Source organism: Chiroxiphia lanceolata, chromosome 4 (assembly GCF_009829145.1).
Source record: "Chiroxiphia lanceolata isolate bChiLan1 chromosome 4, bChiLan1.pri, whole genome shotgun sequence".
NCBI classification, from domain to species: Eukaryota; Metazoa; Chordata; class Aves; order Passeriformes; family Pipridae; genus Chiroxiphia; species Chiroxiphia lanceolata.
The window spans coordinates 51,203,537-51,231,184 of record NC_045640.1 but is presented as its reverse complement, the minus strand read 5'-3'; the positions used below and the strand labels follow the sequence as shown (position 1 = coordinate 51,231,184).

Sequence of the window (27,648 nt, the reverse complement as noted above, 5' to 3'; positions counted from 1 at the left end):
AGCGCCACTGGGATGAAAAGGCTCGCGTGTTTACGCGGCATCATCCGGGCGGGAGGGCCTGTCCTCGGGAGAGGGATCTCGTGTCCGGCGAGCGGGTGAGCGGCAGGCGCTGCCCCGGCTCCTTCCCCGCTGCCTCCCCGCGATGCCGCCCGGGGCGGCTCGAGCGCCCCTCCTCCTGCCCCGACGGCCGCTCGCTCCTGCTCCTGCTCCTGCTCCCGCTCCCGCTCCTGCCCCGCCCCGCCCGCGCGGCCCTTCGCGCTGCCGGAGCGTCAGCGGGAATTTCCAGCCAGGAAGTGCGGCGGGCCGGGGGCAGGGGCGGAGGCTGCGCAGGCCGGTGCCGCTCGGCTGCCCTGGCCGGCGGGGCGGGCGGGGAGGAGGGGGAAACTCCGCGCGGAGCGGAGCCGGGGCGCGGGAGGCGGCAGGCCGCTTACATGGCGCGGCGCTGAGGGACCCGCCGGCGGCACACCGCCACCACGACCTGGAGGACGAGGCGCCGCCAGCCCTGCCCTGCCCCGGTGAGCCCCAGGCGGCCCCTGACCCGCCGCTCGCCGCTTTCTTTCTCCGCTGTCCGTGCCTCGGCGCCCGCCTGCCCCTGGCTGCGCTCCCTCTGCCCCGCGCCAGCTCGGGCTGGGCTGGGCGGCGGCAGCGCCGCGGGGAGCGCGGCAGCCCACGGAGCGGAGGTTTGCCGGCGGGAAGCGTGTCCCAGGGAACAGCCCCGCGCCTGCCACCTCGGCCCGGGCGCGGAGCTCCCGCTGGAGCGCCGGGAGGAGCTGCCGCGGGATTCGCCGGCGCTCGGCGCGGCGGCTGCGGCGAGCCGGGGGAGCGGGCGGGATGCCGGGCAGGGCTTTTCTGCTGGGGTGCTACAGGGGTCTTCCTGGCGAGGAAAGGGGTGTCTGTGACGGGCTCTCCGGTAAAGTGAAAAATTCTGAAAGCCCGATTTGTGCTGACGGCGTGGAGGGTGCTCGTAGGGCGAAGAAGGTGCTGCTCTTGTCAGTTTTGGTTTCGAAGGTGACACACGTACGTGCTCCACCTGAGACACAGCCGGGAGCGCCCGTCGGGGCACAGCATCAAAACGTGGGTTTGGTACTGGCGGCTTCGGGTGTCTTCGTCTTGGGTGGAGCCCAAGAGTGTCGCAGATAGTATTTAAAAAAGACTGCGTTAAAAGGTAGGAAATAGTGAGGTTTTTAAAGGTAATATAGTAATAAGTGATGAAACCGAAAAGTTCTCATCATGAGGAGGAATATTATTAGACTGATTGGTCTGTTACACTTGACCTAAAACTCAAGAATATCCAACTTCTCATCATCACAAATTTTTTTGCCTATCGATGCTTTTTGCTTTGATGGTAACTTTGGTAAAAAAGTACTGTTGACATTTTATGTGAACAAAAAGCAGAGTATTATTTCTGTGACACATGCTATGTGTTGTTGGGCTATTATCATAATGCAGCGTACTACTATGTAATTTCATTCAAATAAGTGAATGTGAGTGCCTGTAAGCATTTGGGGAATAAGACTTAAGAGACAAGGGATCATCTGCTGTTTCAACTTCCTGTTTTAAAATGCTCAAAATCTTTGCTTAAGAGTAACATTTTAAAGGAAATACAGATTATTATTATTTTTAAAAGCAGTTTTAAAGTGCTGATCATATTTGACATGTTTTGTGCTTCAGTTCTCTTTTCACTTACTCTGTTCAGAGAGAAAAGTGGATGAATTCTTTGCCTTAACACTTCATTTCTTAGATTCTGTGAGGTGCTACACTACTACTGTCAAGCTCACAGAACAGAGTTGAAAATTTAGCACTTTGATTTTATTGACATCCGGAGTCTCTGTGCTATATACTGTGTAGTATCAACTTTTGAAATAGCGTTTCAGTCAAAGCATTTTTGCTCTTTCAGAAAAGAATGTAGCTGCCCCTTCTAGGAAAGCATTAACCAAGACGTCATTCTAAGATATCCTGTCTGCAATGTTTTGTAATCTACAGAAATGACTACAGTTCAACTGAGAAAATGAAAGATGATAAAGCAGCCTGTAACAATCCAGAAGCAGATGCTCAGTTCTGCAAACTTCTCTGGTTCAAGAATTTAGCTAACAGTTATGCTGAAATATTATTGTCAGAATCTGCCACAGTGTGTGGAGATTTCAAGGAATCTCAGTGCTGAAATCTGTGCAAGATTAGTTAAATAACTTAATCTGAAATATTTCTTTCCACCCTTTGTAAGGAAAGAAATATCAATCAGTGATAGTCATCAAAAAATGGAGTCATTTTCTCATGCGAGAAATGAATACGATGACTAGAGATAAGAGAACAGCTTTGTATCACTTTGCATCATGTTGTATGTTTTTAAAAAACAGTGTTGTAGCAGATAAACTTCATACCTGCATTTACTTCATTCTAGCAGCACCTTGGTAATGTTTTTGTAGTGTTTATTTTGAAATCAGAAAAGTTTGCTGGAAAAAAGTTTGCTGGGAGAGAGAAAAAAAGAATCTTGGAAGAGGGTGAGAGGGTGGAAATCAGACAGAGATATTTCACTGATGTGCACATTTGAAAATTTTCTGCTTCATTTGTTGAAAACCAGCAGTTCTAATTGTTTCTCAGTTACTATGTATTTGACTTTAAAAATCAATTTTAATAATAAATTTAAATTTGCATTTTTTCATTTAAGTGGCATTTACATGAATTCAGTAGGATACCTACAAATAAATATCACTGACGCAAATTTGCTGAATAATGGATTTTTGAGTTTCCCAAAAACTTCCCATGCCACTGTAATATGAATACATGCAAACTCCAGAAATATGTTCAGTTAGGAATTAATGTCATTGTGCTTGTTGCTGAGCGTGGAAGTACAGGAACTAAGTTTGAAGGCCTGTGAGTCTTTACTGTCAAGGGTGCTTGTATACAAAGTAGATTTTGGGTTTGAAGTTGCAAAGATACAGTGAAAGACAATATATTTTTTACTAACTTACAGTTGGTTTTCTGATGTAGTGATGATGAAATTCTGTGGTCTTCAGAGATTCTGGTTAATTCTGTGTTTTCATAGATCGCTTCAAAATAACTTGCTAAGATATTTTCGCCTGTCAGTGCTGTTTGCCAACTCTGAATTCAAAAGTATCAGACTTAAAGAAAATTGTTACTCATTTAGGTAAGCAACTAATGAAAAGTCTAAAGTTAGCTGAAAAGTCTTTTTTCTAACAAGTTGATAGCTTTCCTTTGGTTCTCAGACAAAATAACACAGCTATTATGAAACAAAGAGGAAAGAATGTTTCAGGCGGAGTGAAAAACCAGTTCCTGGTTTTGGTCACTTTTAGCTTTGACACAGGTATTTTAGAAGTGGAAGTTGTAATTTGATGTCCTCTAAATAAGCTGTGAACCTTTTAAGAAGTTCTACATTGATAAGATCATAATTGTAGTTGTGTTAACTGTGCCCTTAGGTCAGTCAGGCAGTAAGTTTGCATCTAACTTCAAGCACAGAAATAATTCGCTGAATCTTCTTCAGTGCTTTCATTTAAACATATGTATTTGCTGAAGCACTGTTGACAGTTTCAAAAGTAAGGCCTTGAAAGATGTTTCAATTATTATAGTCTCAAGGTAAAATCCTTTGTTTAGCATTTAGGTGAAGCTGACAGACTATGTGTGGGGAGGAAGCTACTATTGCTACTACTAGCATTATTTCCCCCTTTCAACTTGTATGTTCTTTTGAAATCAGTGACACAGATATGGGTTTTTTCTTCTTTTAAAATGCTAAACTGAAATACCTCTGTTTCATTGTGTCCTCCAAGCAAATTGTTCTGGCATCAACAGGTCAAGTGCAAAGTAGGTCTGAGTTGTGTGGTGTTTGGGTTTGTTTGTGTTTTTTTGTTTGTTTTACTTGGGTTTGGTTTTAGTTTTTTGTTTCTGCTGAAGATCATATTTCTATCTGTTTAAAGATGGACAGATTTTAACATAAAAATGAAGTAAAAACAAAGTAAGCATGTGATTTTTTGTCTCATTAGTTTAGTCCAAGTGAGTTTTGTTGTGTCATAGGTTGCTATAGAAAACTGAGACTACAAGAGTTTTACCATTTCTTTGTAAAAAGCAAAAAATAAGCCTTAGTAACCACTTTACGTCTATAGATTTGAAAACGAGGGTATAGCTGTGACTGTGCTGGACTCAGCTTGACCTGTTTGGTTCCACTTACTGGTGTTAGTAAACTGTTTCTGTCATGTTATGTTTTCAGTGGCTGTTTGGAACTAAAGGGACGCTGAGAATCCCTTAGCTGACTTTTGTGATTGCAGTGCTAACAGCCCTTGCTATTTTCTGAGCCCTCTTCTGCCACTGTTGTTTATAAAATAGGGGACTGTCTTCAGTAAGACCCCAGAACTTGTATAAGTGAACTTGATGATAACAGGAAACCTTATGTCAACTAGACTTCTGAAATCGGGTTTACTCGTTACTTGGCTTCTCAGAAACACTGTTCTTCCCGTGTTCCCCTCCCACCACTCTCCCCCGCCCCCCCCTAAAAAAAAAAAAGGGAAAAGTTTGCAGTTTAATATTGATGATTCATGACACTTAAGGCTTATGAAATGGGTATATGTGGCTTGTTAATTCAAAATTCGACTGATGAACAACTTCTATATGAAATAGAACTATTTGTAGAGAACATGTTAGTCTTTTTTTTGATCTGTAGGAAAAGTAACAACATTTTAACATGATATTCAGTTAGTTCAAGTAGCAATAACACCCCACGTGACTAAAATACAGTGTAGTTTACTAGAGCTGTTTTGCTGTGTTGAACCTCAGTATTTTTACATATACTTAGCATAAACGTGTACCAGAATATATTTGCCATATATTTGAATACTGTTATTCCTTTGGTTTAAGTTGCTTTGAATATGTTTTAAACAAAAACATTCTAACTTTATTCCAACAATATCGTGGAAAAACAGTTTATATGTTCATGGCATTTAGTGTTTCCTCTTGACATACTAGTTCACTACTTTGATACTTCGGAAAGGAATAAACCAAAAGTTCTGTTTGCATAGATAGTTAATAGAGCAACCATTCAGGTAGTCCAGTTACTCTTTGCCAATTGAATTTTCTTATGCTATGATTTTTTTTTTCTTCAAATAATAATAAATTTGCTGTAAAAAATTTGATTCTAGATTTTGAATCGTAAAATAATTTTGCACCCAGCAATTCTGATATAGAGCATCACACTCTGAAATCTCTTAAATATTTGCGATTGATTTAATTTCCTAATATTTGTAGGTTTATGCTGCTGTCTAATAATGCATCTGCTCACGACTGAAATATTTGAAAAATTTAAATTCAACAGTTTTAAATTTTAAAAGTACACAGAGACAACTGCCAGGTCCCACCCAACAGGAAATAATAAACAGGCTTAATTAGTAAGAAGAGGAGGCAATTCGTGTTGTTAAATTAGAAAAACAAACAGTGTCATTTAGGTTTATGTAGTGTTATTGCAAATGCAACAGTCTATGGATAAGAAAAAGTCTGCAGGAGGAAAGTAGAATCTTTGATAAAAATGTCTCCTCTGCACAAAGTTTCCTTACTGTATACTGAGAAATTACACTCAATCTTCATTGAGCGATTACACATCTTTGTAGTACCTGAAGGAATGTAAAAATGCAACTTCCTTTTGCTGCTTTAGCGAATTGAGCATTGTTGAGTTGTATACTGAGAATACAGTTTCCTTAAAACACTCCCTTCAGCCCCAGTGTTTGAAGTCATAGATGGGGAGAAGAAAAGTAGTAAACATGTACATTTAAAGGCAAATTTCAAATTTGTTTCATTACTGAGTTAAAACTTCTTCAAAATAACATAGTTGATGGGGCTTCTTGTTGACTGAGCAAGTTAGCAATCTCTTCTTGTGTTTAGCATGTTTTTTCTTTCCTATTTGTGCTAAAGATACTACGCCAATATTGTGGTGACGGTATGCATGATGTTGCCTTATATTTTGGTTCTATTTACTTCATATAATACATAATACTTTAGTTGTTTATCACCTCTTATTTTGAATAAAATGGTTTTTACTCTGGAGCTTGTACTTCTGGGAAAAATACTGAATGCAAGGGAAATGAAGTGCTGGATGAATTCAAGAGGTGGCCAGAAGCAGGGGTGAAAGGCCATGCATTGAAAAGGGGTGAGCAGCGTCCTGACTTTGAAGGGACTGTAGTGTGAAGGCTTGAGACTAAACAGCTTGGATCAGTATCTCAGATCTGTCAGGGCAGCATGCTCTGGCCTCTAGCCAAAATCATCTCAGCAGCTCTTGTCCTCCTTCCCTCACTGACCCAGCAATTCCAAGTCTCTGTTGCACAATACTTTTTCCCAGCATCTCTGTTTGGGAAATTTGGTCTCTAGAACAATTGTCTCTATACAGGTACAGATTATGTTTTGCAAAGGGTAGGAGAGTGAGACTCAAGGATAAATAGTTGCCACTTAAAGTTAAATAAACAATGCCAGGTAAAAGACATGGTAGAGACTGTTATGATACAGCAGTTACTGTTTCTACCTCAGAATTTCATAGCTGCTGTTCCTAAAAACATAGTGCTCTGCAGTCACATAGTCTGCCATATTTATAGCCCTGATGTAGCAAAAATATACTTTCAATATAATATATAAAGCACAAATGTCTTTGCTTTTTTTTCATCCTCATTCCTCTCTATTTTAGTAAGCAAAATAAACAGGCTAAGAACATAGCCACAGCGGATTTCATTACTTTCATTCAGTGTTCAGTTAAGTTTATTTTTAACAGGTAAATTACAATGAAAGCCAAGTTAAAGAGAAAAAGCACTCTGCTAGAATATTTTCAGGAAGTATTGTTCTTTCTGTATATCAGATCAGTTGAAGTGTAGCAGGGTGAGTTTTTCACCTTGAGGCTTGCTTCTGAATCCCAGCCTTGAAAGGTGAGAACAGGTTGATGTAAAACATCTCATAAAGTAAGCAATGAATGTTCTTCAATGAAGAAATTTATTTAAACCATCAGACTAATTCCAGTTCACAATGGAGTGGGTAATAAAGATCATGATTGTCTGCAGAAAGGTAATAGGAAGTTCCCATTCCAAGTTTGTAGGGATCAAAGAAGACAGGGGTTTACCTCATGCTTTGAATTCAGGCTGGAAAGTTGAAGAGAAGTAGAGGGAAGGATCTGGACTCTGATTAAGTCAGGAGGGCTGAAAAAATTGGGTAGGGAAAGTTTGTCTTTGTTTTTAAAAGGTGAACGCAATGCATGTTGGAGAACAGGGAAGAGCTCTGAAATCAAATGATTGGGATAAACAGCAATGAGAATTCTTGTTCCTGGATGAGAGCATTCCTACATTAATTATGTTGTTTCCATTTTAAATGCCTGATCCTTTTGAAGCTTTAAAACAATTATTCGGAATGCAATAAATGAAGTCGTGGTTCTTCCAGCTATGCCTACTTGTACCTTGTGCCATTTGGTTACTGAGGAGGAGGAGTGATGGCGAGTAAACTGCCATTCTGTTTGCTTGGTTGTTTGGTGCAACCCCATCGTCTTCCATATATGTGTATGTATGCACAACTTCCTAGTCGTTGGGTTTTTTTCTCCCTTTTAAACCTTTTCAAAGTAGCAATTGACCTGTTGTGAGGAGAAAGGAATACTGCACATGTATGCATATGCGCACACGTACACACCTCAGTAGGTACAGCTGTGTGGTTTTGGGCAAGTTTAGCTGGATTTTACATTTTCCCATTGCACTAGGAGCTAAATGAAGTTGCTTCACCCGCCTTTAAATTTTCACACTTAAAAATACTGTGAATTGAAATGTTTTGTTTCCTGAGCCTTGTTATCTGAAAGACTTCAGACAATCTCCAGGGTGGAGACTGCTTGGGTTGCCTGTAGTCGCAGATGTTGGGGCATTTTTTATTGTAGATGCAAGTGTGCAATACAACTGTGAGAATTGGAGATTATGCAGGAAGTGGGCATATATAATAACATGAACTTCCACAAAACAATTTTAATTGAGTCATCTTCCAATGAGAGAGAGGTGGCAGTCTCTGCTCATAGAGGTGGCAGCTCATGTAGGGAGAGAATGAACAAAGCTACACGAGGTAGAGGCTAATCTTACCACTTGATGCATGTAGGAAAGGAGTGTAGAAAATGGAGCAGTAAGGGAAGAGACCATTAAAAGTCATACAGCTAATGCTAGGGACTCTTTTTCTGCAAGTGTCTTTTTCGCTTTTGATCGTTATCAACACTCTGGATTTGCACAATTTTCATGTAAGAAGAGGAAGTGTAGAGATTTGTTAACTAATAATCCTAAGGAAACAAATTCTAGTTTGGAGGTTAGGGGTCCCAGAACATTTTTGTCATTTGTCTGGCTTGAAGAGGACAAAACAGTGAAACTGAGAGTGTTTTCAGTCATTTAGAAGGGTCATTTGAAGCTACTGGGTTAAATCTTTGTCTAGGCCCTGAAAAGGCAATCAAGTGTCAGTTCACATACACAAAGATGATATTTGCACATCAAAATCATAATCTCTTTATAATAAACTGGCTTAGCATTCAGACCTGAGAAAGTCTTTAACCTTCCCCCCCCCCAAACACTGCAGCTGACTGTTGAACACAAAAGATCTCAAGTAACAGCAGCCTGTGCTGTTGATGCAAGAGAGACTGTGTTTGATACCTGGTTAGACATTCATTAGTACATACCTGCAATATGTAGGTAGTTGCTTTACTGCTTCCAATTGTAATGTTCATAGAATCATAGAATAGTTTGGGTTGGAAGGGACCTCAAAGATGATCTAGTTCTAGCCCCCCTGCATCATGGGCAGGGACACCTCCCACTAGACCAGGTTGCTCAAAGCCTATCCAACCTGGCCTTGAACACTTCCAGGGCTGGGGCATCCACACCTTCTCTGGGCAAACTGTGCCAGTGTCTCACCACCCTCCTAAATGAAGAATTTATTCCTTCTATCTGATGTAAACCTACCCTCTGTTGGTTTAAAGCCATGTCCCCTTGCCTCGTCACTACATACCCTCGTAAAAAGTCCTCTCCAGCTTTCCTGTAGACCCTCTCTAGGTACTTGGAAGGTGCTGCAAGGTCTCCCTGGAGTCTTCTCCAGGGTGAACAGCTGCAACCCTCTCAGCCGGTCTGCAGAGCAGAGGTGTCCCAGCCCTGTGAGCATCTTTGTGACCCTCCCCTGGACTTGCTCCAACATGTCCATGTCCTTCTTGTGCTGAGGACCCCAGAGCTGAATGTAGTACTGCAGTGGGGACATATGTAATAGCTGCTGTTTTGCTGTCATGACATTGTTCACTGCATCAGCTAAAAAGGCAGAAATGACTGCATTCATAAGGTGAAATTCAGATAGACATAGATTTTATTTCTGTATGGATTTTAATTTTTACATCAAAGTACTTAAAATGGAAAGTTTTCAGAAATACTGCCTCTGCGATATTTTTCCGCTTTGTTGGAAAGTCATGTAATGTAGAACTGTAGATGTGACCAGGAAGCATAGCAGGTGTGAGAACTGCTGTTCTCCCAGAGTTCTGCTGGAGGGAGAGTGGTGCAGTCTGAGAAACTAGAATAGGGCAAAGGCAATAGAACATACTGTTAAATTTGTCCTATTGGGCTTGCAGAAAAAGCTGTGAGATGCTTGCTTTGGGTTTTGCAGATTTAGCAAACAGGCAAGTAGGCAGATGCTATTCACATTAGCTCCTCAAAATATTTTTTTTGAACAAGGACATTTACTGTGTTGTCTGGGTAGGTATTTTTGAACACAGTTTTGCATATGTGACTCGATATAGTAAGTGTTTAAATATGAGATCACAAAACAAGACTTTTAGGACCAGTTTTTATTCTGTTTATGCAGAAGAAACATGGCATTTGCACTCAGTTACCTAAGCAGGGTGCATCAAGAGGGTTGGTATTTTCTGATGCTTTGTAAATAATGTTGGCTATTGAGCTATTCAGATTGTTTTCTGTAATACTGACACTTTTCACTGGGAACTGTTTGACAAAAACTAAACTACAGTTGTTTCAGTGATTTCAGTATGTCAGTTGGCAATGATGATTATTTTATTTCTATGGAACAGAAGTCAAACAAAAACATCTTAGCAAAGTTTGTTGTATGCTGAAGGGGTATTTATGCATCCTGTGTCGACTTTTTCCATAAAAATTAATAATAACAATAACAGGTTGTTGATGAAAATAATGTTTTGTGAATGTGCCTATGAAGTAATGTAATTGACTGGTATTTTTTATATTGCTCAAATCCTGATGTGTTGGGTGATAAAGTACAGCATGGGTGACATTGGCTGCTTGTTATATCTGTTACTAATTTTTGTCTGAAATCTTATGACCAGTTATTTGATGTTTGCTCAAACACTACAAATAAATATTACCCAGTAAATATTTCTCTCTAAAACTGAATTACAGTCAGGTGTGTACTTTTTACTTTGTAGAGTCAAAAATAATTTTATCCACATGAACCTCCTTTTCCTGAAAGTCAACTGTGTAAGTGTCTCCTATTTCTCTATTTTATTTTTTTTTCCCATTTTCTAGTTTGTGTGGGATGGGTGCCTATATGTTGGCTTTGGAGGTTGTTAATGAGCTGAGTCTCCATCAAAGTGAAGTACCTAAGTATTCCAATTTTCATATTGATACTTACCTTTCTAGTTGCTGTAGAAGGTACATGGTGACTCAGTTTTTCTTTACCGATTTACTGATCGTTTGCAACTCTCCTTCATAGTGCAATAGTTTTCATAGTTCATTTTGCTTTGCTGGAAAACGTGGCTCATGTTCATTGTGGTGGAATATGAGGGCCAGTGACATGTTTCTGACTTCTTAGTTATTAACCTTATTTAGTGTCTGCTTGCATGCAGACATGAGCCTCCTGACGTAGTCATACAGTTATTTTCAGATGTTCCCTTGAAGAGCCTTTTTTAGAGATCAACATAGGTGAAATTAAAATTATTTCAGTAACATCTACATTAGAGGAAATAACACTAATATTTTCTAATAGACCTTATAAATTCCTAAGCAAATTCACAGGCTCTGTTCCTGGCCCCTCACTACTGGCCCCTAGAAAACTAAGCCAACCTAAACATTCCCAGTGTCCAGCATTTACATGTAGACCTGTGAGAGAGGGTTGGGAATGCTGTACGTCCATAATTGTCATTGTCAGCACTGTGTCGTTGTGGGTGCTAAGTACTTGTGGACTGCTGGAAATAAAGGTGTCCAAAATTAGTCAATATTTGACTCCTGTTTGTATTTATAAAATGTAAAAAATATTGGATGTTCTTTCTTGGGTATCTTTGTCTTGCATTTAGCAATACTTCACAAGAAAACCGTTCTGATTCATTCATGAATGCTCAGAATGCTCTTTTTATTGTGTAAGAATGCAGAGTCCTGCTTTTGCTAGAGTATGGTAATGATTTTGTCTAAAGTCTTAATCACAGAATAGTCAGAGGAAAGACAGAAACAAATTAATTCCTGAAGAAATTTTGACTTCAGGACTTTAATATTAATTTTTAGTTACTTGAGAGTAGGCAGTGGAAAATCCCAGCTGTAACCTATCCTGTCCTTACATTGTCTCTTCCAAATCCTGAGGAATTTTGAAAGTATTTTAAAAATCATTAATGTGATGAGTAAAATAAGAAGTTTTAGAGATGGGACTTCTAACTCTAGCATTTTCCAGGTTTCTCTACTGCTGTACATTGAAAAAAAAAAAATAGAGTTCTAATCACGGTTTTAGTTTCAGGACTTAAAATGGCAGCAGAAGATTCCTAATTATGGGAGTATCTGATCCCCAAGTAAGTGGATTTGTATGTTTTCAGTATACCTGTATCCTCTTCTAGCTCTCTGTTTAGGTTTTATCTCATACTGTCCTGTCATTTTCTAGGCTTAACAACATGGACATATCAAAGCATTTTGCACTGAAGAAGTCAGATTTGGGGAAATCTAGGTGTTGTTTTTTTTCCTAAGGTGATTTTTATGTGATCTGTAAAGTGCCTTGCCACTAGTTAAATGGTTGAAATGTAAAGGAAAGCTAGACCTGCTGAAATAAGCATTTGGAAAAATTACTTTTTTATGCCCTGCCTGCCTGTGACACTTACTGTGAAGTTTCTGCTGTGGTGGACAGTGGACTTTTTCTAAAATAAAACCCCTTATGCCATACAAGGCCTTTTTGTGTAATTTTTTATGATATTTGCATTGACATAGATGAGTAAAATGTTCCTTCACTCATACAGATTGGTAGGCCTAACTCTTATCAGCTCTTCCTGATCTCATTAGATCTGAACTGTGAAAATGGTGCTTGGGTGAAAAGTTTAAATAAAGAACAGATCACTTCTACTCACTCTCGTTTTCAAAGAGCAAGTATTTTCTCCTTTATCTTTCTCCACTTTGGAAGAAGATAGATTTATACCTGACAGCAATTACAGTGAGTTAAGACATGTCAGTGTTAAAAAAAAAAATAAATTAAACTTTAACCTGGGTATACTGTTTCTTGCATTAGACCTTGTCAATATATTACATAAGGAATGTAGTCTGGTGAGGTTTAATCAGCGAAGTGAAAATGAAAACTCACAGGTCTCAGCAAGGCCTTGGGCAAGACATCTAGTGTCAGATTTTCAAATTACTGTATAAGCTCTTTTGAATATATAGTTGTTAGTGCATGTAAGCAAAATGCACGTTTACAAACTGTGCTGAGCGTCAGTGCGGTCAGATAGGTGTGTGGAACTTGGGGCAGTGCTATCAGCTCATTGCACTGCTGTTGCCAGTAAAAAATTAAGCTATAAGATGTTCATGTAATTCAAAAAGGTTGCAGTCTAAATATTTGCAGAGAACTTTGAATTCTTTGCTGATAAGGCTTTAGCAAAGTATGTATACATATAGTAATGAAGAGTATATGTTCTTTCCAAGTAGAGGTGAAATGGATCAAGTTCTGGGAATGAAGCATTATTTAATAGTACAAATTACATCCACTTCAGGACTTACCAATGCGAACAGGTGAAAGAACCATTACTCTGTAATGGTGCTATTGTCCTTTTGTAAAATTCTTTTCATAGGCTTTTTGTTTCAGTCTTTCGTAATGCTAGATTGCAAAGTTGTCAACTAGATTTTTTTTTTACATCTTTTGCATCTCTTTTCTTACCCATGAAACTTTCAGCAGTGAGGCAAATCTGATTCCTTTTGGCTGTATAGAAACTGAAAGTTTCAACAAAAGTTTCCCAGCTCAAACCAGAACAGTGACCAAAGGAGCTTTGAGTGACCTGATTTTATGAATTATTGTGGTGTTGGGTTTTTTCTAAATTTGTGCCGTCGTCTACCTGTTGTATTGCAGTTTGCATTCTTTTCCTTTTGAACGCTTTCAGGTGTTATGGTAGTTCTTAAGGTGTTGTTTTTCACTAGTAAAATGTAGAGAATATAATTCCTGTGTTTTCCTTCTCTTCGGACTTCTCTGTTTCCTGTAAAGGCGTGTGTGGTATTAGAAGTACCTGACAATTTCATGAATAAAACACTCATTAAAAGTCAGAGTCAAATTTGCAACAAACTGCGAAAATAAGCAAATAGTATTCTGCAGAGGTCTGATATGCAGCTTTACAGTAGGTTCAAGAACAGTAATAACACAATACAAGCCCAGTATAGCTCAATCGGATTAGCTGCTTGATAACCTTGTCTGGTTTGCTTATTAACTTTCTATATTACTATTACTTTTGCATGAATTGGGGAAATCTTTTTTCCTGCTTAGTTTATTGGAATAGTGATATGAAAGGAAGAAGGAAATAAAATTTTATTTAAGCTTATGTGATTTTTTCAATATATATCTCCAATATAGCTATAATGTCTTTTAGCAGGAGAACTTCTGTTGTTCTATCTGACTGTTGTATCAGGATGTAGCTAGTATCTTCTGTATTACAATACTTTTGTTTGTTGAAAGTGCAAACCCTTCTGCTTGCAATATTGGATACACTTGACAGCAGGGAAGGTATATAAGGGTAAATAAAATAAACGTTAGCATTTTCTTTCGTAGGGAAAATTCACCCTGAAGTAACAATAAATGCTGATTTAAAATAAAAATGAAGGCAGCTTACTGTTTTAGTGTTTCCTTGTTTAAACCATGCTTCAGTTTTCTTGACTGAGTAGTAGGAAGAAAGCATCAAGAAGCACATGTGGTACAGATATTTTTTCAAGATAGAATGTTCTGATGAGCAAAATCTTGACGAATAGGACAAACATCCAACAAATAATTGTTGCAATCATTTGTTTGCAGTGTGGTTTTTTAAGACAGATAAAATTATTCTCTAAGACTCATCTGTGTAGGATTAAATAGCTTGTGCATTGTACACCAAGAGGTTTTTTTCACTGTCCTCCCAGAGTTTCTGTGGAACAAAGGTTATGGAAATTTCCCCATAAGGAGCTCTCTTACATGTACCTTTTAAGCGTACTCTATACTCCTCATGCCAGATCATTCCTTCCATACCAATTATTCATTTATATAAAACTTACTTTCAGATATCTATGTCCTTTCTAAAGTAGAAAACAGGTGTTTTCAAAACCGTGCCAGGGAGTCAAGGATTCATTGAGTTCTGCAGTCACAGAAAACTCTTACTGAGCTAAGTCTAGTTTTGTCCTTAATTTACAAAGTTGCTTAGAAAAAGGCCTTTTTTTTATGTGCCACTGCTCTTGTCTACTGCTGCACTATGGCTGCCTAGTTCCCTGTATACAAAATAGGATTCAGTAAAGAATCCTGCATTTCAGATTATTGCAAACAAAAAGTTAAGATTTAAAAAAGCTTGACAGCATCTAATGATGCCATAGTCAGTTTGTTTCTTGAGTAGTATCACTGTATTGCTTACTTCCTCCCCTGCTTGAAACTATGCCCTGTTGTTATTATGGACTAGCTCTTCAGTTGTAAGATAATATAATAATTTTTTTAATCTGCTTCAGTGGTTTCCAAGCAGGGACTAATTAATGATATCTTTCTACACAGCGAGGTTAGTTAAAAATTCATGTGGGATTTTCCAGGAATACTTCCAACTGAGATATGGAAAGAGTGAAATAAACGTTCTAAAAAGGATTTTTCTCTAGGGCAGTTGGATGATCTTTCAGTCTGTGCATTCATAAATGTACAATGTCAGACCTATTACATTGGCAGACAGGTTTAATATATAACCATGGATTGCCATATCATGCCAGTGTACCTGAATCAACAAAAAGCTGGGGAAATTGGGGACTTTCTGATGATAAACATTCTGCTGTTAATATTTACAGTAATAGTAGAAAACCTTTGAGATATTGGGACAATGATTTTCTCAATGACATTGTTAGTTCTCAGGTGTCTTTGCTCACTTCTTTTTCTCTCTCATGTATGCCAGTTTTAAATAAAAATTAAGATTTGTTATTTTATCTCTAAAGCTGTAGAAGATACGTGGTTCAAGTTCTACATTTGCATCTACGTTTAGAAAGAGAAGTAGTCTCTGTGTGCGTTTGGTGGAAAAGAGATGGATCTATAACAAGTGCCGTAACAGTGCAAGTTACAGGATGGAGCTGTGTGTTTAAAACAGCACCACCAGCACAACCAGTATGTCACAAAGTCAGCCTCTGGCTCATTGGGAAGTATCCTGCCTTTCAGAGTTAGGTACTGAATCTCACTGGCATCAGGGATGGAGGGAGCATTATCCATGGCATGTTTAGACAGTGTGAAAGCAGATACACATCAATGGGATGTCCACTGTGTAGTGGAGAGACAAAGTGATGCCTTACATTGGAGAGGAAATGGGCAGAGTTGTGGGCAAAGTGGTTTATAATTTGGGATGTTTCTTACTCGATTATACAAAGTCATCTACAACCATGGAACACAGCAATCTGTGTGCCAGTCAGAGGTGGTTCCAGGAACTGGTTAATTGTTTTGTGTTCTAGGGGCTATGGTCTAACTAGCTCTTGGCATTAAGTGGTGTGTTTTTAAACCTTTGAAGTTGAAGCAGGGCCATCAGGAGCTGAACATTATTGCCTGGAGTCTGCTAAAATTAGTTTTCTAGTATTTCTTTAACCTCCTCTGTCCAACTCTGTGTGATGCTTGCTGTTCAGAAATGAGAAGGGCATAGAGGGAAAAAGAAGGCACTTAAAAAAGCTTTATTACATATTTTTTCAGAGAAAGATATGGTTAGAGATTCAAGGAAGCCCAACCATTACCAAAACCGAAACGGGTGTTCATTTTCTCTGTCCCAGGCAGTGGCCCTAGCTCTCAGAAGCTAGAACAGACTTGCATACTGTTTCTGATGTTCTTTCTAGATCTTCTGTGCTTGTGTTTTGAAGAGTGAAGTGAGGGAAGAGGTTAAGCAAAGCCCATGTGCTGCTTGCTTTAAACATGATGCTTTGAACACTGAAGAGTTGAGATTGGAGAGTGTGTTCTTGTGCAGGTGAATCCCTGACAGGGAGGACGTGCAAATGCTACAACAGGCCTTCAGGAAGGATAAGGCACTAGGTCTTGAGTCTGAGCTTTTAGCAGCAAGGTACCAGTGCCAGGATGGAAACAAGAGGGTTGGTGTAGGATTTAACAATCAAAACCTAGAGGCTGTGAGTGTTTTCATGCATGTCCATTCTACAGCAATTACGAGGGTGAGATGCCCATTCTGGGAGATCCATAAGCAGAGAGAAGGTAAGCGGGAGACTTGTCCACAACTGGTTGCAGGTTGAATTGAATGGTTTCAGGTACTAGCTAAGCTGTTAGATAAAGGACCTCACTAGTCCAACAGCGCTGCCAGACTTGCAGACATATCCCACCAACCTTACAGATAGATCCCTTTTTCCTTGATTTTTGTTATGGTGGGAAGAAGGAATCAAGAGGGAGCCTAAGATGGGTGCTCCTTTGGAAGTGTGTGTGTAGGGTGAGGCCTGTCAAGAGGAAGAAAGAATGTGTGGTGGGGTCAGGAGGCAGGAGGACCTCTGACTCAGGCAGGAAGGAAAATGAAGAAACTTAGCAGTTGAAGAAGATGTGGGGAAGTGGGACTGTGACTCAGGCTGGAGGTGAGGCAGCGGGATGCAAGTTGGTCTGTGGCAACCGAGGTGAGGAGATGGCAAAAGAAGCCCTGAAGCATACCCAAGATGTGGCAGTCTGCACCAAAGCCCTCCACGCTGGAGGACTGCACGTTTTAGTTACAGTTCTTGGCCCTCCTGGCTGCAGCAATGCCAGGCAAATCGTGAGGAGCGCTCGTGTCAGAACTTGGCTCTTGGCAACCATGAGAGTGATCCCTGTGTGAAGGCCAGTCCATGACTGTGTGCCTTCAGCCTCTCTGTAGGGCAAAAGTAGAACTTAAGCTATGCATTAGGTAGTGTTCCTTCTTGTGGTTGTTTAACATTTAAAAGGGGGTTGCTTGTTAAACAAGAATGTGAAGCAATCAACCTTCCAGGCTACAACAGAGGTGCAAAAAATCATCACAGATCTCGTCATTATTAGTTTCTCTTACAAGGTGTTTATCTTCAGGTTCCTGCTCTCTGTCTGCTTAGACCAGACATGCCTAGTAATAGAAACGAAATATTAAAAGCTTCCGTGTGCAAAACACTAAATGTCTTTTTTTTTTTTCCGTGGGAAATTATGAGTGAAAGAAGGAACCACACATAGCCGATGTTAGGCTGTCGAATGTACTTCTGGGAAGTATTCAGAATTTAGTGAAGACAGTTGTATGAGACCTTTCATGGGGTAAAATCCTTTCTATAATCAAAATTATATGCCATTTATGCCTGTATGTTTTCTTGAACATTGCTGCTTAATTTTTAAATAGCATGTCAGGTGTAATTAAGGGCATTGTACTCTACTGTTATTTGAGTCTGGTTCAGATGCTATGCCAGAAAATTACTTAGTCACTGTAAAAGAAAATGTTTAGTCCCAAAACCCAAGGGTTAAAATAAGACCTCACAAAACTGTGTTTTAAATACATTGGTATATGATTTATATAATATTATTAATGATAACAGCCATCTAGTTTGCCTTTGCACATTTGCACTGCATCTTTTTGCAATTTCCTAGTGTTAAGATTGTAAGTATGTAAGTATGTAAGATTTTTATTTATTTTTTTTTAGTCGGTATCTTTGTCTGCTTTTATAAACCTTTTTCCAAGGGGGAAGAAGAACCACAGTCCCAAGGTTTTAATTTCCCTGAGTTTTCACAAGTGTTGTGCAAGGTCAAACCATTTCAGTGGTGTAAAGAATTTCCTTTGAGCTTTCCAATATGCCAAGATGGTGTATATCCCTCTATTAGGAATTTGCATTTCCTTATGCTGAGGAAAAATTGAAACTTGGATCTGCTGCATCCTGGGGGACTTCTGCAGCCACTTAGCCATAGGATAAGAATGCTTCCTTTTCTGGCTAATGTTTGAGAGAAAGGGATAGTACTTTGTGTGGGTACTAATCCAATGTGTATGACTAGAAAATGAATTCCTAAGAGGACAGCCAAAGAACAATTACTTTGCAGGTCGTACCCTCAAGGCTTGGTTGAATGTTGAACTACACAGTTGTATTTTAGGTGCATTGTTTCTGCCAGTGCCCAGAAAATACAAGGCTTCTGGATTGTTAAAGTATAAAATTTCAGATGCCTAAAGTATGAGGAGGGTTAGAGGTCTATGAACAGAGGTCCTAAATTTAAGTGCTGATATATTGCTTAAACCCAACTCAGTTAATCTTGACTCTGTTACAGACAAAAATTGAAACATAAGGCCAAAGCTAAATATTACTCTACATCTTTTAAAGTTGAAGTCCAAACTGTTTTTCATACTTTCTAATGTAAGGTCATGTGTATATGGTCTTGAAGCAATTTTTTGCATGACTTCAAGTTTACTTTTACACATGAAAGGACAAATGTTGGCCTTAGGAAATAAATTATCTTTATATGTGAAATTGTTGTGACTGACATTTGCAATAAAACTTTGGCATGAAGGCAATTCAGTGGCTGAGTCAGCTAACTGCAGCAGTAGAACACTGGTTTCATCCACTGGTATATCTATCACAACTTCCATGTTGAGAGAAGCTTGTTCAGTTAAGACCTGTGCTGACCAAAGACACAAAGGTCTATTTTATTATAATGAAGTTGTACTGAGGAACTGAGAAGGATGCATGAAGTCATACTACAAACCATACATTAATGAATCCCTTGCTGTTTTTAATTATTGCTGAACACTGGACTTATTGGCAAATAAAAGTTGATGCGAGTATGTAGTTCTGTGCCGAAGCCAACTTCTATGTAGTTGGTGTGGTACTTGCCGATGGTGCAGTTGTTCAGAGGCAGATCACACCTGGATGTGGCAGGGCATGGAATGCTTTGTGTGCTTGCTGGCTCTGCCACATCGCTGTGCCTTGTCTGCTTTGGAGGATCCGCGTGTCCCAGTGAGCTTGCTTGATTCCTCGGCATCAATACCTTTAATAGAGTAGAAGTGGTGATACGTAATTCCGACAGGAATATGGCTGGCAAAATATTATGTAGGTATTCACAGTGAAGCTGTTGTTTGGGATCTACATTGAAAACAACTGATTTTTTAGCATTAAAATGCAAATCTTCTTGTCTGCTTAGCAAGAGGCAGGGAAGAAATCATACCTCTTGGAACTGTTGTTTTCAGACTCCAGTGGCTTGCATTTGAAGAGGTATTTCACAGCCATCCACCTAGAGAGCTTTCTTTCTTGATGTAAATAATCTAAATGATCAGAGCTGGAGTTAAGCTTTGATCAGGTGATGAATTCTTAACTCAGGTGACACTGAATTCTCATTGGATTTAGGGTCTGCTCCAAGACTATTTAAACTGGTGAATTTTAAATGAGGTTTATAGTATAAAGTTAACCACCATATGAGACTGTAAGTTGTTTAAGGAAACCGTCTTTAAAAGATGTAAGTAGAATTTTAGTAGAACATAATCCTGTGTGTTGGCACCATGATCAAGATGGATCTCAAGAGTCTCCATCTCTAAGCAAATTGAGTGTATTCAGTGTTTTTAGAGGCACAGCGGAACAGTATATTTAGAAGTGTATCTGAAATTATTAAAAGAATGTAAATTGTTTAGTCTTCTCAGTTCCAGGATTTTATTTAAAGCAGCTCTGACTGTTAGGGCATGTTGAGGCAGCTTGAATTCCTCTTGTATTCCCATACCTCAGAGCTTCCCATTGGCTGTCTCCAGACTTTCGAAAGCACCTATTCAGTAGGAAGCCCTAAGGCCAAAAGCTTGTGAGTATAGTCTTTAGAGCCCAAGGGGTTTAAATACAAAAGTTAACCTTAACTCAAGAAGGCCAGGCTGCTTGTCAGTGACGAGGGGAGGATCCTGTTCTTATTCACCCTTGCAAATTTTAACTGAGTGATCAGTTGCCCATTTAGACCCTCTGAGCTAAAATTAATCCCTCTCTTCTTACTCCACTGGTCTCTAGGAACGCTGCAAATGACAGACGGCCAAGTGATTAAATTATTTATTGAAATTTAAGTTCTGAGGAGACTTAGGTGCTTTCAAAAATTTTATCTCAAGACATTCAAGGACATAATTGTACCCCTGCAACTTATATGTCATAGTAATAAAAATATAATTTCTATTAATACTTTTCTTTCTTTTATGTTAGCAGATGGACCATATCTTCAAATCATAGAACAGCCAAAACAGGTAAGAACAAGACTACATTTTGAAAACGAATTACTACATTCAGCTTTGAATAAATTTAAGACTAGAAAGAAAGAGTACAGAAAAGGCTGAACTCTCAGAACAAATGTGACACTTGAACATGAGCATTTTTAACTCTTGTAGTTAAATCATTGCCTGTTTTGTTTTGTTTTCATCTTTGTGTCTCTGTGGAAGTGTCGTAATACAAAAAACCCTGAGGATTTTAAAACTGTGTCTTGCTAAGTATAGACTTTTCATCTTAGAAGTGACTCTTGCAGGACCCCAGTATTTGGAAATATAAACTAGCAGACCAAAGACAGAAAATTTTTAGGATTTGTTTCATGTTTCTTGAAACACAAGAAGGAAAAACCAAAAACACTTCACTCTGTTCCCAAATTACAGGAACTCTTGACTTATGCTTTGTCATGTTAAAGAAATTCAGTTCTTTGAGATTCCTTTTGTTGTGGTTGTCTGTTTTGAATAATCCAAGAAAAATGAAGATAAGTGCTTGAATGTAACTTTTTGTCTGACTGTGTAGCAAACACTGACTTATGTTCCTCTGACAGCAGAAAAGTTATTCCAATTCACTGGTTAGTTTTGGTGCAGGTGATGTACAGAATGATTGCTTGGTAAAGATTGCCCTGAAGTATTGCCTCGGTATTGTTCCCCTTTAGCTGGTGGCACTGGCAATTACAAGGATTCTTCCTGAAGCTGTTACAGTATGGAGGCGCCTTTCCTGTCTGCCCCAATGAGTTACAGAAAACCGTATCTTACAGAGCTGTTCAGTAGACAGGAGAAGAAGGTGGCTAAAAGCTGTCCCACTCTCCTCTTGGTCTTCTACAGAAGCATAGCACAATCCAGTGTTCCTGGCAGGATGCAGTGGCGAATATGGTTTCAATCACACAGCAAAGACATTTTTGTGCTTGAGCACACATCCAGAGTTAGGAACTCTTCATCATAGTCAGTGAAACAGCAGTGTACTGTGAACTCTTGGAATATGCTGCCTCTTCCTTGTTGTTTTAGTTCATTCCAAATCAGGCCATGTCTTTGTATAGTGGGCCTGACAGGATACAGTAGGTAAGGAGAAACCATTGTTTCCATGTGTGACTTCTCAGCAACTGGCTCCTCTTGTGGAATACCCATGTGGCAAGCTGGGCAATGGTTTTTAACATGGTGATGAGGGTGATTCATCAGCAGAGTGATGGGGTGATTCATCAGCAGAGTGATGAGATTACAATCACTGTTGGAACAGACAGATGAGGGGACTAAGACTGTGTGTGTGAAAACATAGCTAGGATAGCAAAGAAAATAGACTGAGGAAAGCCACACAGGTGACTGGGTCTGCTGGTTTGAAGGCTCAAGGTGAAGAGAGACTGGGTCATCTCCTGTGTCCTGACTGCAGAGGATGCTTTGCCTTTTGGACAACTTGAGCTTAAGCTCATCATAGCTGGGCACTTCACTTGCATACTCTTGGTCACTCAGTTCACCTTGGGAAGGCAATATCTGAAAAAAAGTCAGATCTTTAGATTTGCCTGGGAAACAAGTTCTTAACCTGAAAAGACTTTAGCAAGATAGGTATTGGAAGCTAATCTTTACAGAGTAGTTTTAAATCGTGTGTTTGCTTTCAGCTAATATAGACTTCAAGTTCAGAGTTGTCTTCTATTAGAGAGAAGCTGAATGACTCTTGACAAAGGGTACTACACTAACTGGTGCTACTTGAACAGACACTGGGATCTGGGGATGATGGGAATTTTGCCAGAAATTGCAAGACTGAAGAGTAGATCTGAATGGAAAATTGGGGACCACATGAAATATATGGTTGAGTTAGAGTTACCAAATACACTTGCTTAAGATTTACATCTCTTGTGCTTTATAGATTACTGTGTTAGTAAAGGGGATGTTATTTGCTATAAATAAAACCAGAATCAGCGGAGAGCTGTGCTCTGGACTGGTTGCCAACATCCTACAGTTCTCTAAAGTATATTCAGATGTCTATTTATGTAACTGAGATGAAAACCCAGCCAAAGTCCACTGAAGCTTTTGTTCTCTTTCTGGACTTCACTGGTAGATAACAGCTTTCATACACTTTTCCCAGAAGGAAGAAGCATTTCTTCTGTTTTATTCCTATTCTTTCCTTTATGATGCTTTGGACTTCATTATTATTGGCTTCAATTTCGTCTGCCTAGCAGCAATCATGGGAGAGAGTATCTGCTCTTGCATTCTGTGCATGTTAGTTTTTATCCTGTTTTGACAGTATTAATAGATCTCTGCTTTAAAATATCTTAACTGAAAGGAAAAAAATTCAGGTTGCTGCTGTGTAAGAGTGAGAATAGAACAGTTTCTTCAGAGCTACAGTTCAGTTGTGCTTTTTAAAACATCACTCAGCATTTCAGGGATGAACAGTTGTAACTTTTCCATTTGGGCAAGTCTTGTTTGTATGTGTGCATGTGCTGGTTTTCTTTTGGTTTTGTTTCAGAACGCCTTTCAAGTTTCTTTTCCTTTCTTTCCTCAGAGGGGGTTTCGTTTTCGATATGTGTGTGAAGGACCTTCACATGGTGGACTTCCTGGTGCTTCTAGTGAAAAGAACAAAAAATCTTACCCTCAGGTCAAAGTAAGTACATAAATCATTAATTTTCTGAACTGAATACAAGTGTCATATGTATGCGTAGAGTTACTGCATAGCAACATAAATTTGTATGAAATTACTCAAGAGTGAGTACGTTTCAGTCCTAACTTTCAAAATGTGATTAATTTTGAAAATAAAGATTTCTTCAGATTTGTGGGGTTATTTTGGCACCATTTTTATCTGCCAGCAGTTGGGCAGTAAGCTTTCCTGCACCAACCACCTCGCTGCCCTCATGTGGACTGGTGGAGCTCTTCCCTACGGTGCAGTTTTAGCATCAAGCAAGGCCTGAGCTGTTCAGTTGCTCCACTTCTATTGCAAAGCACGAGACTGCTTAGTTATTCCACTTCACTCTGGGATGCTATTTACTAAGTTTTCCTATTTTTTCTGTTTATGTTACTGCTTATTCAATACATCTAGAATACTCTGTTCTTAAGAACTTAATTCCTTTACAGTCAACTTAAAACTTCTCATTTTAATAGTTACAATGTTATGTTCAGGTGTTGGCTGAACTCTTTTGGTGGATTTTTTTTTTCCCCCTGGAAAAAATTCAAATATGTTAATCAAAGGAATGTTCTGTGGAGGCATAATATGAATATTAGTGATTAGTCATTCTGGGATTGGACAACTGTCTTTGCCTATGGTTCTTGCAGCAAGTTCCTTTTCTGTGGAAGTTGGGAAAATGTACACTGCATCTTTCAGTATTTTTTAACTTAAATGGAAGTCTTTGTCTTATTACCTTATGTCTTTGAACTGTTGTACTACAGATTATCTCATGAGGCGCACAGTTAATGTATTCTAATTCTGGTGTTACTTCTTAATGTATTTTAATTCTGGTGTTCTCTCTTACTCCTTTGTGGGGAAAGAAGAGGAGAGAATTGTGGCACACAGTCAACCTCTGCCTTGGTGCGTGCCTCTCCTCAGTATGTGTGTAGTTCATTTGCAGGTCTTGGGAAAGGCTGGAGTTTGGAACAGTTGCATCTCCATAAGAATCAGTATAAGCATGACTCAATGGAAAATAATCAGCATTGGCTGAGGTAGCCTAGGTAGTTAGTCTTGCAAATTGAGAAGGTGGGAAAGCTGATTTCATATAGCCTTGCAAAACTCCTATGAAAAATTACTAGCCCAGGCAAATGATCTGCTTGCTTTTCTCTTTCCTATTTTGACAGTAATGATGAACCAATGAATGAAATTTCACTGGTATGTTCAGATATAAAATAATTTACTTCAATTGAGCCCAATCCTTGGATTCCAATCTAATTGTATATTGATAATGCAAGGGATACTTTATAAAGATGTGATAAGTCACACAATAGCATGACAAGGAGATATGCAATAGGAGTTATACAGGAAACTAGAAAGCACAATGTTCTTTGGCTTTCCATCAACCTTCTAATTTCATTGATCATCAGATTTTAATTTCATCTAAAGCTTCCCCCACACACACATGTCCCTTCCCCTCCCTCCCGTCCTACTGTGTGCATCTGGGTTTTTTGCTAGTACAAATCCCCACATGGCAACACCTGCTGGGAGAGGCTGGCAAGGGAACACAACAAGTAAATTCCTCAAGGCCATTGCTTGTTAGTGCCTGTTCTTGATTCAAGTGGTGCCAGTAAAGACAGAAGTGTTTCACACCTTTTCCTGTAAGTCTCTTCTGTGTTTTGTCAGTGTGCTCACCTTGTCATAACTGAGGGGAGCACAGCTGAAGATTGCTATTTTTTGTTGTGTTGGGGTTTTTTTTTGTTTTGATTTGATTTTTGATGGTTTTGGTTGGTTTTTTTACTCCTATGCCAATGTTTTCACAATAAAACCTCCATTATTAGTTGATCACGGTGCAGTGAAAGGACAGTAGCATGAGCTTTGGCTGTGCTGTAAAAAATGAGGCTTTGTGAAAGATCTTTAAACCTTGGCCATGATGTGGTCAGTGCAACTCACATTCGGATCTGCTTTCTGTTTGGCCAACTCTGCACAGAAAACTGATATAATTTACCAGTAGCTACCATAGAATGTCCTGAAAATAGACATCTTCATTGCACTAAGAAGCACTGCAGCCTCCCTGCTCTGTTTTCGTAGGATTATGGATTGAAGGCTGAAAGAAAATACATTTATGTCATATGACCTCTTGCATAATGTGGGCTGTCCAACTTCACCGTTGTTTTTTCTCCCTGCACCATCACTAACTTGTAGTTAAGCTGGAACACATCAAGATGCATCTTCCATATAAAGACTAGAGTTTTGAAGACTTTGCTATGTCTCTGTGCAAGATGTTTTGGTAGTTAATTATGTATGTTACCACTTCCTGTATAGTATATTCATAAATGGTGTAGGTCAGGAGTTAGTGTAGCAGTTCTGCAATGCCAGTCTTTACACTTAAATCAAATGTACACACTGGACAGCAAGGTGGAATTGATGTAAAATCTCTTGTTTTAATGGATCAGTCCTGACAAATGGAGTCTAGATAACAGCAATATTTTTCTATAATTAAAAAGGGGATTCATTTATGGTTTATGGAATTATATTCCTTTGTTTACCCCTTTCTTTGCTAGTAATCCTAATATGTAGAAAACATCTTGCGTATTCAGAGGATTCTATACAACTATGGATGTTATTATAGAGAGCAGAGAAGTTGTAGATAATTAATGTGTTATAATGAAGTTACATTTCATGATCGCAGTGGAAGGCTACCTAAAATGTTTCATTTAAATTCAGTTTTCACTTAGGGCAAGTAACACAATGCTGGAAAATTTTACTGTCTAGAACAGTTGAAATCAAAGCTTCTGAATTGCTTGTTTGTCATTAGCTTTTTGTCCAGGGGAAAAAACAATCAGTAGTATAAGACAGAATAAAACTGGAAAGTCAAATATTATCACTAGCTTACTTAACTAACTACATTTTTTATTTATAATTTGCTTGGGGTTTATGTACTTGAAAAAAACGTGAGAAAACTTGTACAGAAGATTTCCAGTGACCTCACATGTTTACCATGTGTGTTTTGATCTTGCATACTGTTCTTAGTGTGGACATACTCATGGTTTACACTGGAGTGCTTGATCCAGTTTTAGGTGTGAAAGTGGGCTGAAAATAGTGGAGTTGCTGTAACAGTGATTCGAAAGAGAAATAGGTGTTTTTGTAGTTGCTGGCTTTGTAGGTTTCACATGGTCTTTTCCATCATTTGCTTTCTGTTGTTGACCGATTGGTTTCACTTGCTTGTAAGAGTAACTGGAAGAAACATCTTTGAAGTAGGAAAACGTTCTTATAAAGTTTTTGCAAAATTTCAGAAACTATAAAAATTGGCTGGGGTCTGGGTTGCAGGACGATGGGAAATAACTGAAAAAACTTTCAACTCTTGGTTTGAAATTGACTCAACTTCGAGTTCAGAGGGTCCTTTTCATCTTTCAGACAAATCTCTCACACAGAATCAGCAGATAAGTGTGAGCCTGCAGCATTTTAACTTTATCAGATCAATTGAATGCTGCTTCAGTACAGGATATTACAGCTATACTCTTCCCAGGAAGTCCTTATTTTCTTTTTTTGCTTCCTCTTTAATTTGAAGATTAGAAGGTGATTTTTTTTTTGGATCACAACTCTCATTTTGAGCCATATCTCCCTCACATGCTGAGTATATGTTTTTTTGTCAACACCATAATCCCTGTGTTTCTATAGATATTCAGCATTGTAACATACCTTCTACCTTTTAATGCCTTTGACAGTGTTTTTTAAGTTTGTAGATAAAAGGTGATAGTTACTTGTATACCTTAATGCCAGAATAAATTTCAAATTGTTCTGAAATTGTGGCATTATTCAAGGACATGGGAAAATTATTTCAGACTTAGTTTATGGTACATAAGGATATTTAACCACTCAGACTGTTTTACTGGGCACCAAGATACCCTGGATGTCTCAAAATCAAGTAGAAAAGTCTGTCTATAAGAAATGTAGGCAGGAGACAGTTCAGGGACATTCTGTAGCCTTTGCAACATAGGACATCAGACTGGATGACAAAATAGTCCTTTCTTGCCTAATGACCTACATAAGGTATTTGTTTTAAGAACCCTTTTGTTTTCCCCCTGAGAGAGAGACTACAAAGATCATGCTGAGCTGAGTAACGGGGGGGGGGGGGGGGGGCAAGGGGGGAGATTGCAATCTGGTTACCACTGCAGTTCTGTGTTATGCTTTCAGAGGCTGGAAAGTCCTTGACGTGCAGCAGTCCTACCTCCGGTTTCACTGTGGTTTCTACAGCTGATGAAGGATTGTCTTGAACTTTTCTGATGTGATTCTAGATCATCCGTGTTACTCATAATGAATGTAGTGCTGAAGATGTGCTTTATAAAGGAGCTTTATAGCAGGGAAAGGCTTGTTTATAGCGAGGGATAAAACAAAAATATTTTTTTTAAAGCCACCTTTTTGAAAAGTTAATTGTAGTAGTGTT

The 27,648-nt window shown here is 39.1% G+C and overlaps 1 protein-coding gene across 1 annotated transcript in view; it reads left to right on the top strand.

The window, feature by feature from the left end:
- The first annotated feature begins 402 nt into the window (after positions 1-402).
- Positions 403-27,648, top strand: part of NFKB1 (nuclear factor kappa B subunit 1) — a 54,697-nt gene continuing 27,451 nt past the window's right edge. The window contains 6 exon segments of the mRNA XM_032684882.1: positions 403-515; positions 11,725-11,776; positions 12,765-12,769; positions 12,894-12,974; positions 20,559-20,599; positions 23,109-23,207. Coding sequence (XP_032540773.1) covers positions 12,965-12,974; positions 20,559-20,599; positions 23,109-23,207 — 150 coding nt within the window. The 5' untranslated portion in view covers positions 403-515; positions 11,725-11,776; positions 12,765-12,769; positions 12,894-12,964.